The sequence below is a fragment of the Carlito syrichta genome, unplaced genomic scaffold (assembly GCF_000164805.1).
Source record: "Carlito syrichta isolate Samal-C Ts95f unplaced genomic scaffold, Tarsius_syrichta-2.0.1 Scaffold309200, whole genome shotgun sequence".
NCBI lineage: Eukaryota > Metazoa > Chordata > Mammalia > Primates > Tarsiidae > Carlito > Carlito syrichta.
This window is the reverse complement of record NW_007253296.1, coordinates 821,351-832,201: the sequence shown is the minus strand read 5'-3', so window position 1 is coordinate 832,201 and position 10,851 is coordinate 821,351. Positions and strand designations below refer to the sequence as shown.

At 40.2% G+C, this 10,851-nt stretch overlaps 1 protein-coding gene across 4 annotated transcripts in view; it reads right to left on the bottom strand.

Annotated features, from left to right (window-relative positions):
• The window catches only part of TADA2A (transcriptional adaptor 2A), a 66,936-nt gene that overhangs the window by 27,973 nt on the left and 28,112 nt on the right, over positions 1-10,851 (bottom strand). For 3 of the 4 annotated variants that reach the window (XR_504875.1, XM_008066952.1, XM_008066954.2), the window contains exons 4-7: positions 9,625-9,716; positions 6,785-6,942; positions 5,280-5,368; positions 2,794-2,866 (exon numbers count right to left, since the gene is read on the bottom strand). Coding sequence is in view for 3 of the 4 variants with exons in the window: in XM_008066952.1 (XP_008065143.1) it covers positions 2,794-2,866; positions 5,280-5,368; positions 6,785-6,942; positions 9,625-9,716 (412 nt within the window). In the remaining variant the exon portion in view is untranslated. The remainder of the gene's footprint in view (positions 1-2,793; positions 2,867-5,279; positions 5,369-6,784; positions 6,943-9,624; positions 9,717-10,851) is intronic. The other variant, XM_008066953.1, reaches the window with a different exon arrangement.

Genomic DNA, 10,851 nt, shown 5'->3' with positions numbered 1-10,851 from the left:
AGGTCTCGTCAAGTTGCCCAGGCAGGTCTCGAACCCGTGGGCTCAGACAATCCACTCACCTCAGCCTCCCAAGGCGTGAGATTATAGGCTGAGTCAACGAGCCCGGGTAAATTTTATTTTTTTAAAAGCAAATATGAGCTGGGCTCGGTGGCTCAGCCTGTAATCCCGCACCCTTGGGAGGCTGAGGTGAGTGGATTACCTGAGCCCGCAGGTTCGAGACCCACCTGGGCAACTTGGCGAGACCTCACCTTTACAATAAATCAAAATGAGCCAGGCGTGGTAGTGCATGCCTGTAGTTCCAGCTACTTGGAAGGCTGAGGCGGAAGGATTGCTGGAGCCCAGCGGGTCGAGGCTGCAGTGGCTGGAAGCTACCACTGCCCTCCAGTCTGGGTGACAGAGTGAGACTCCAACTCAAACAAAAAATAAAATAAATAAAAAGCAAATATGAAGCCAGGTTCGGTGGCTCAGCCTGTAATCCTGCGCCTTTGGGAGGCTGAGGTGAGTGGATTGCCTGAGCCCGCAGGTTCGAGACCCATCTGGGCAACTTGGCGAGACCTCATCTCTACAATAAATCAAAAACTAGCTGGGTGTGGTAGCACGCATCTGTAGTTCCAGCTACTTGGAAGGCTGAGGCAGAAGGATCGGCAGAGCCCAGTAGGTCGAGGCTGCAGTGGCCGGGAGCAGCGACTGCACTCCAGTCTGGGTGACAGAGTGAGACGCCAACTCAAAAAAAAAAAAAAGCAAAAAAAAAAAGCAAATATGTATAAAGATTAGTAACTGGTGCTTTAGTTCTAGTTCAAATGAAAATCAGTAATTTACAAGGTTATAGAAACTGCTTAGAGAGCACATATACCCAAATTATGTTATAGTTAACAAGCTAACTGAACTAAAAACTGCTAATTAATCAATTGTTTCTTTCTGATTGTTCCTTTTTGTTCTCAATTACAGAAAGAACTACAAGTGCACCAGAAGGAATTACAAATCCTGTTTCTACAAAGAATGAAGAGTGAAATTAAATATCATCCATGACTACATTTTTCTTAATAACACTGAAAAGTAAGAATGAAGCCCTTGAATTAGGGCCTAGAGAAATGATTCAGCAAGTCCCTTACACAGTCAAGCCATTATTGACATTAGAGATTTTGCTTTTAAAAATTTGGTATTTTTGAACAGTATCTAAAATGATGATATTTATGAAACCAGAAAAACAATACCATTTTAGTTAAAGCTGGGGTGTATAAGGAGAAATACTGAATGGCAATCTGCACACCATCTTCAAGGGAACAACACAAGAGGTGAGGAAAGACAACATGAGTCACTGGGGTTGAAAAGAGGAGATTTACATGGAAGACTGAACAAATACAATGGATTTAATGAATGCTAAAGTAGTTTGCGTGTTCAAGCTTTCCTCTTTTAGTTCAATCTGCGTCACTGACTTTCCTTAAGGTTGTGTGGGAGAAAAGAAGAGGACTAAAATTTTGCAAAACAAAAAACTGCTCAAGAAATGTGTAGATAAAAATTTCTGAAGACAAAATTTTTGTGAGGACTCTCTTGATTCCAGATCTAGTATAACAAATACCCAGGCAGCTCTTCTATGGAGAGAAAAATCAAGTTCCCCTTATAGTGATAAGTACCAGATAATGCAATATGAAAACATGATCGATAATTCAAGTATCCTACTTGCCTCTCTTGCCTGGGAGACAAGTTTAAGAGATATAACGAAGATGCTGTTTGAGAAACAAACTCCAATAAAGCATTATTGACCTATTGCATCATTTCAATTCTGAATCGAAATGAAGAAAGACTGAGGATTAGTTTAAGTACAAAGTTCACTGAAAATGGAAGAAGGAAAAAGGGACTCAGCAAAAGTTTAACCATCTACCTTTAACAGTCTTGTGGCATTCACCATTTAAGTTACAACAAAAGACTTGACATAAATCTTTAGAGAACTAATCAAAGATTAGAATTCAAAAGTGCTAAAAATAAAGGGTGGGGGAGGAGTGCTAAAAATTCAGCTCTTCTGAGAAACAAGAAATTCCCAATTTTAGCTTAAAAATCCTTGAGGAATTTTCATTAATTTTCCTTGCTATGGGAAATCTGGAGTAACGAATTACAGTGAACATTCACTATTAACAGTTACTACTGAAGTCCCAAGACTTTACCCCATTTTCCTTCCTTCTAAGGAGGTAAGTGAGGGCCACTTAACCAATTACCTTAGTGCAAATTTACCTTAGTCAAAAGACAGATTACACAATCCAAGGGACGGGATACTTCCAACCACTACTCTATGAGATATATATATTTTTTTTTTTTTTTTTTTTTTTTTTTTGAGTTGGAGTCTCACTCTGTCGCCCAGGCTAGAGTGCTCACAGCCACTGCAGCCTCAACCTGCTGGGCTCAGGCAATCCTTCTGCCTCAGCCTCCAAATAGCTGGAACTATAGGCATGTGCCAGCTAATTTTTTGATTTATTGTAGAACCAACGTCTGGCCAAGTTGCCTGGGTTGGTCTTGAACCCCTGGGCTCAGACAGTCCTCTTGCCTCTGCCTTGCAAAGTGCTGGGATTACAGGCATGAGCCACCACACCCGGCTTGATCTACATTCTTACCATCATCACAAATCTTATGATGCACTGTGGTAAAAATCCAGTAACAGGGTAAATTTCACAACTTAACCATTAGATTTTAATTCCATGATGTAGGAGACATTTTTATTCATCCCTATGTTCTTAGCACCCAAGACAGTGTCATCACATAGTTTGCATTCAATAAACATTTAACAAAATAAAATGTTACCATGTAAAATGTCTGAATCATCTTCAACAAAATCAATGTCTCTCAAGTCCCATTCTGCATAATTGTCAAATTCCTGTTTGAGGGAAAAAAAAAAATCCCCACCCAAACCCATCAGCTTTGATTAATGCCTTCAGAGTAGCCATGATTTAGAAGCAAACAGAAAATAAACAAGCAAACACTTGTTAGAAAATACTAAGTGGGGTCAAAGGCCAGGACACTGTCATAAGTAATATGAAAACATGGGAAAAATCTGAGAGGCTTTCAGGCTGTAGTCAACAAAAAATTATAAGTTATGAGTTCAGGAATGAAGCCAAACATATTGTTCTAAAAATTAAAAGTAGTCTGAGCCAGGCATGGTGGTACATGCCTGTAATCCCAGCTACTGAGGAGGCTGAAGTGGGAAGACTGCTTGAAACGGCATTCAAAGCCAGCTTGAGCAACATGGCAAGACCCATCTCTAAAAAAGTAATAATAAAATGAAAGAAAGGAGCTGGGCGCGGTAGCTCATGCCTGTAGTCCTAGCACTTCAGGAGGTGGAGGCGAGAGGACTCCTGAGTCCAGGGATTCGAGACCAGCCTGGACAACCTGGTAAGACCTCATTTCTACAATAAATCAAAAAATTAGCTGGACATGGTGGCGTGTGCCTGTAGTTCCAGCTACTTGGGAGGCAGAGGCAGAAGAACTGCCTGACCCAGCAGGTCGAAGCTTCACTAGCCATGAGTGTGCCACTGCATTCTAGCCTGGGTGACAGTGAGATTCCGACTCAAAGAAAAAAAGGGGAAAAACAAAAAAAAGAAAGGAAACTTGTTCATTCCTGAGAATATATAACTTTGATTAGATCTTCAAGTATTTAGGTAAGAAAATTATATTAATTAATCTACTTTTTATAACCTTTTGAGGGGCCTATTCATTCAATAATATTGCTTATACAGTTTAATAGGTCAACTTGTTCATATTTTATTCAATAAGTATAATTTTGGGATAGTGTCTACAGGGTAGCTCTACAATGTCACTTGCCATGAACAAATGCTGATCTGAATGTGGCTAGAAAAATGCTTGTAGTTTCTTAAACTTTCAAGTTATCTCCAAGACAACTGTAGTTGTGTATTGGATGTTAAATCAAGAGACTTGACTAGAGTCACATGACTTTTAACTCCATGGCTGAATAAGGGACATATAGTTTTTATACATGTTCATCATTCTTTTATACACACACACACACGCAGAGGCAGGCAGAGAGAGAGAGAGAGAAAGAGAGAGAGAGAAGAGAGAGAGAGAGAGCGAGAGAGAGAGAGAAACAGAGAGAAAGACAGAGAGACAAGGTCTTGTTCCATTGCCCAGGTTGGAGTGCAGTGGTGCAATCATAGCTCCTAGGTTCACGTGATTCTCTCATTTGAGCCTCCCATATGGGCTGGGACTACAGGCATGTGCCACCTTGTCCAACTAATTTTTTAATTTTTTTGTAGAGATGGGGGACTTGATATGCTGCACAGGACCACGATCATCATTCTTTACCTACCTGTGAATATAATACAAGATCCAGCAAACTACTGTCTAGTCCACTGCCTGTTTTTATAAAATCTTATTGGAGCACAGGCATACTCATCTGATTATATATTATTCATGCTGCTTTTGCGTAATAATGGCAAAGTTTAGTTGCAACAGAAACTTTATGGCCTGCAAAACCTAAAATATTTACTATCTGGCCTTTAATAGAACAAATGTGCCAACTCCTAATGTAGTACAACCTTGAAACCCCCTAGGTGTGCAATGAGAACCAGACTGCAGAAATGTCATATCTACTATGGAAGGGAAACCAGCACTAACGCAGCTAATTTTTTGATTTATTGTAGAAGTGAGGTCTTGCCAAGTTGCCCAGGCTGGTCTCGAATCCCTGGACTCGGGAGTCCTCTCGCCTCCACCTCCTAAAGTGCTAGGACTACAGGTTCTTGGTTTCTTAAAGCAATTTACTGTTCCACATGTGAAAATGTTGACATATGAAGCTGGGCACAGTGGTTCATGCCTGTAAGTGTAGCACTTTGGGGAAATGGAACTAAGAGGATTGTCTGAGCCCAGGGGCTCAAGACCAGCCTGGGCAACTTGGTGAGACGATATCTCTACTATATATATATAAAAAAATAGCTGGGTGTGGTGGTGCATGCCTTGGTTCCAGCTACTTGGAAGGGTGAGGCAGAAGGATCTCGTGAGCCGCAGGTCGAGGCTGTGGTGGCTATGAGCGTGCCACTACACTCCAGCCTGGGTGACAGAGTGAGACTCTAACTCAAATAAAAAAAGTAAGAAAATGTTTACAAGTGAGAAAAAAGCACTCAAATGCAAGAAAATGTGACTGCCTAAAGGCCTTACAAATTACAGTGCTTTGAAAATCTCCTTTTAATGGTATCGAATCTACAGTTAAGAGATATAAACTTCATCAGAAATAAAAACAAGTTCTTCCTACCTTGTGCTATAAAAAATGTTTCTCCTACCTCAATGAAATCTGCTCGAGCTGGCATATACCCAGCCATGTCCCGAGAAAGCAAGGAGTCAAAGGTAGGTCGAGGAGGGTCATCAGTAGCTGGAAGAATTTAGACATTTCTGAGTTAATTAATAAAATACTGGCATAAAAAAGTGACACAAAAATAGTCCTTATTTATACTCTGAAATATTTTTGTTTGGAAAAAGTAACTAAGAGAATAAATAAAATTTTAAAAATTATTATAAAGGGAAAAGTGAAAAAGATGATAAAGTACATGGAAACAGACTGACTTCTTTAAAAAGGAAACCAAGACTGAGGAAATCCTCTATGTAAAAATGGGGAAATTCTAATTTTTGCTTTCTTAAAATGAAAGGAAACCATGGATCTTTTTTTTTTTAAATTGCAGAACCTAGGACCAATCTCAACTGCTAAAACTCATCTACTTGAGAAGCAAAAACAAAAACAAACAAGTCAAAAACTCAAACAGACAGACAGATAAACAGAAAAACACTGGATTTGGAAGTTAGCTAGAATTAAGTCCCAGCTCTAACATGTAGTAGTCCCATGACCCTGCACAAAATAACCTTTCTGATTTCAGTTTCCTCATGTGTAAAACAAAAGCACTTGCTTTGCCTATCTCACTGGGTTGCTGTTAGGAACAAAGGTCTAATGGATTTGAGAATAAAGTGTTAATATCAAAGTGCCATCCCTGCCAGGCTAATCCCAGCATTTTGGGATGCTGAGGCAGGAGGATCACTAGTGCTCAGTTCAAGACTAGCCTGGGCAATATAGCAAGACCAAAAAAAAAAAAAGTGCTATCCAAATAGGAGGTATTCCAAGTTTCTGAGTTAGTCAGCTATAAAACTATTTCTAGAGAGTATGAGGAAAGGGAAGAAGGAAGAGAAAACATTCATATCTCATTATTTGTACTCTGGGAGTCATTCAGGAAAGATGGCCATTTATAATTCATCATGTTTTTGGTTATGTTTTATTAAAAGACCCACTGTTTCCACAGGCACATGAGATTAAAAATTACACCATCATTGCCACAACCAAGTGGACAAAAATAACAAACTGCTTCTTTTACTTAACACTAGGGCAATTAATAATAATGAGTCAAATACTGGATTATCTTAAGCAACACATATGTATGAAAATAAACTCTCTAAAGGGATTGCAAAAAGACTTATATTCACAACAGCAAAGAAAGGTTGGACCCTTTTTGATATCTCATTTTACAAAAGCAAGCATTAAAGTTAACTGCTATGTTCAAGGGACTCAAAGTGGGTAGAACTACCCATTAGATTCAAGTGCCTTGATGTCCTGCATGGAACACCAAGGAATATGTCCCTATTTTCCACATTATGATCCCAACTCTCAATAACTGCCATCAAACTCCTCCACTTTTCCATAAGACCTTTAGCTGTTCAAGTCAACAAACCACTGTTTATTTGCTACTGAAATAGGACCCAAAGATGAGCTAAGTATCTCCTATCAAAGTAGGGAGACACTTACAGTGAAATGGAATGGCCGTGTCGGCAGTTTTTGCCTCCTCTGCTTGTTTCAGGTTCAGCAGGGTAGATGCAAACAGAGGGTTATTGATAAAATGCTTCATATAGTGCTTCTCACACTCCTCCTTGGTCTTGGTGCACATTTGATTGGCTACATCCTGCCTAGAGAAGTATGGTAAAAAGAGAGAAGTGGTACTGTCATTATACATACTAGTAAAAGTATTGCTTGTTCTTTCCATATTTTATGTCACATTCATATAATGACTGCACTCAGACACCTCCAAACTGATATTATCCAGATACTAGGAGAACAATGAGACAAATATGGCCCTAGTTTGGTGCAATATGAAGTTCCAACTCCCACTAGTCCAAGATACAGAAACAATAACTAAAAAACCCTCTCCTTTCTACCAAAAGAAAGAAAGAAGACTAGAAAAATGTATAAATTTCCCTGTGAGTTAGGCCTTAGGGAAGGGATTGCTATAAAAAGAAGCCACTTCAGAATGCTCAAAATGTCTGTAAGTATAGTTTTATTTTTGCATGTTTTATAGTTTACAAGTACTTCACATAAACAAATATTTCTTTATTAGAGCTCCTACGATATGCCAGGCACTGAGCTAGAAACAGTCACAGCACAATTTAAATTAATCCTATTATTAAACATGTGGTATGGGTATTGCTACTACTCACTTTCTTTTTTTGAGCTGGAGCCTCATTCTGTCACCCAGACTGGAGTGCAGTGGCACGCTCCCAGCCACCGCAGCCTCAACCTGCTGGGCTCAGGTGATCCTTCTGCCTCAACCTTCCAAGTAGTTGGAACTACAGGCATGCGCCACCTTGCCTGGCTACTTTTTTAAAAAATGTATTGTAGAGATGAGGTCTTGCCATATTGCCCAGGTTGGTCTCGAACCCGTGGGCTCAGGCAATCCTCTCACCTTGGCCTCCCAAAGTGCTGGGATTATAAGCATGAGCCACTGCACCTGGCCTACTGGTCACCTTCAAAGAAGAAAAAATGAGGCCCACAGGGATTAATAAACTTGCTCAAGAACACAAAACTCCTAAGTGACAAAGCCAGAATTTATACTCAAGATCCCTGATTCAGGCCGGGCTCGGTGGCTCAGACTGCTGGGACCCACTCAGGCAACATGGGGAGACCTCTCTCTACAATAAATCAAAAATTAGCCGAAGGTGTGGTAGCGCGTGCCTGTAGTTCTGGCTACGTGCAAGACTGCGGCGGAAGGATCGCTGGCTGTGGTGGCTGGGATCATGCCACTGTACTCCAGTCTGGGCGACAAAGTGAGACTCCAACTCAAAAAAAAAAAAAGATCCCTGATTCCTAGACCAAGGTGATGGAGAGGTACAGGTGAAATCTCTCAAAGTCCCCTCTTCAAGCTCTCTCTTCCACGGCACTTTATTTGTCCTTCTGGCAAGGCATCACTGTGCTCTGCTTTAGGTACTTCAATCATTCGTATATATATTTTGATTCCCTTGCTAGACTATAAGCTTCTTAAGGGCAGAATGCATAACTCTTAGTTCTAGCCCTCTTATCACCAAGCTTAATGCCTCATCCACAGAGAGGCTATCCTCTTTTTTGTGGTTTTTGTTAACAGGGAAGGAGGACAGGGTTGATTAGCCTATTTTAGAGAGTAAGGACAGCAAACAAAAATAAAAAACTAGGCCAAAGATAACTAGCAAGCTCTTGACAAGTTTCTACCTTCTTTAGTATTCTCCATTGTACACAATAGTTTATGATGCCTAATAAATGAACACAAGCAAAATGTAAACTAAATTCAGGTCTCCTTCTTCAGGGCCCTGGACATAAAGGAGGCAGCACAGTAAATTCTGATGAACACCAGGAAAGACTATATACACTAGCAAGTCAGGACAGGAGGTATTTAATTAAGAGTTCTTCATTAATAAGGTATATAATCATAAATCATTTCAACTCCCTAACTTCAGATTCCTTGTGGACAAAATAACAAAGAATAAAAATAATGCCTCTGCTAACTAGTTCACAAATAAAATCATCAATGTGAAAGTGCCCCCAAAGGCAAAATGAAAGTGACGGTATTAAGTGGTGCTATCCCCTAGGGCAACAGCAATAAGTGCAGTTCAATTTGGCAAACCTTGGACTAAAGCAAGTGTTTGAAAATTTAAACTCAGAGAATGCTATGAGGAAGTCTCTGAAACTTTAATTTTAGGTAAATTATGACCATCTACCTTATGTCTACCTCACTTAAATGACTTGGGCACCAATAGCCAAGAAAAACTCACAAAATCAGAACTGAGCAACAAACAAAAAATCTAAACTTTTCCACTATTTTAGAGTTGTTCAGTCATGGGCCACTGAACATCCCATATCCCTGTGAAGCATTTCAGCACTGAAAAACAATGTACAGTCAGGCATGGTGGCTCACGCCTATAATCCCAGCACTTTGGGAGGCTGAGGTGAGAAGACAGCCTGAGCTCATGGGTTTGAGACCAGCATGGGCAACTTGGCGAGATCTCATCTCTACAATAAATCAAAAAAATCAGCCGGGCATGGTAGCACGTGCCTGTAGTTCTAGCTATCTGGAAGGCTGAGGCAGAAGGATCACCTGAGCCCTGCAGGTCGAGGCTGCGATGGCCATGAGTGTGACACTGCACTCCAGCCTGAATGACGGAGTGAGACTCCAACTCAAAAAAGAAAAAGAGAAAATACTGTACAGAGGGAAAGAAGACTTGTCCCTAAATCATGGGTCAATAGAAAAGCACGTTTCTCTTTCTGAGGCTACTCCCTCTACCTTTCATCAGTAGTTTCTTCTCTAAGCCTACAAGGCCAGGACACCACTACCAAGCTCTTACCAATTACCAAAGCCACAGTCCATCACAGCTTCCAAAAGGGCCATTTCTTCCTGAGCAGTCCAGCTGGGGTCAAGAACAGGAAAATCTGAGGTCTAAGAAAGAAAAAGTCTTGCTTAAGAACATTAAGAGATAGACATGGAACCTAGGAACCCCAAGTGTAGTAGTTTATAGCTCAACAATTGTCGTTTTCATGGTATTGAAAGGTACCTAAAGTATATTCTTATTCATTGCCCAACTCTCATACATCTATTTCCACCACTAGCTACAAGGACCTTCAATAAATATTAACACCCATAAATGCCATGTAACACATGCAGAAATATATATATGTTTTAACTTAGCACAAAGGTAGAGCTATAGATAGTATGCTCCCATTTAGCTAAGACAAATGGAAATAAAAATATGTGTGGTATTTTTCCAATGGAAAAATAAACTGCACATTAAAAAAAAAGTAACCTATAGGGAGGAAGAAAGAGAATGGGGTGGACAGAACAAGGATAGAAGCTAGACCTCTGAGTATTCCCTGCTTGTAGATTTGACTTTGAAAACATAAATATTATGTATAATTATTAAATTCAAAATCATAAGAATACAAAGCAAATGTAACAAACTTGTGAACCAATTTGAAGGCAAAATCACACAAAAGGAATTATTTCAGTGATTTTATCTTATTTTATTTTATTATTTTTTTTTTCAGTGATCCTTCTGCCTCAGCCTTCCAAGTAGCTGGAACTACAGGCAAGCGCTACCACGCCCAGCTAATTTTTGATTTATTGTAGAGATGAGGTCTTGCCAAGTTGCCCAGGTGGGTCTCGAACCCGTGGGCTCAGGCAATCCACTCACCTCGGCCTCCCAAAGTGCTGGGATTACAGGCTGAGTCACCGAGCCTGGCCTATTTTATTTTATTTTATTTTTGAGTTGGAGTCTCACTCTGTCGCCCAGACTGGGGTGCAGTGGACGCTCCCGCGACTGCAGAACCTCTGTTCTGAGCTCTGTAGATTAATTAAATTAATCCTTCCCGCCACACAACAGACTTTAATCACAGCAGGATTAAGCACATATTCAAGACGTATTAGGACATATCTCTCTTCTCCTTTAAGGCAAGCCTTTATCCTAGGTTCACAAATCCCTTCAAGGTTGATTTATAGCGGATGTGTCTGCCCACATTCCTCTTATTAATAAGATAAGACCAGCTCCCAGATCTGCTTTGCACATTCAGTCTAATAA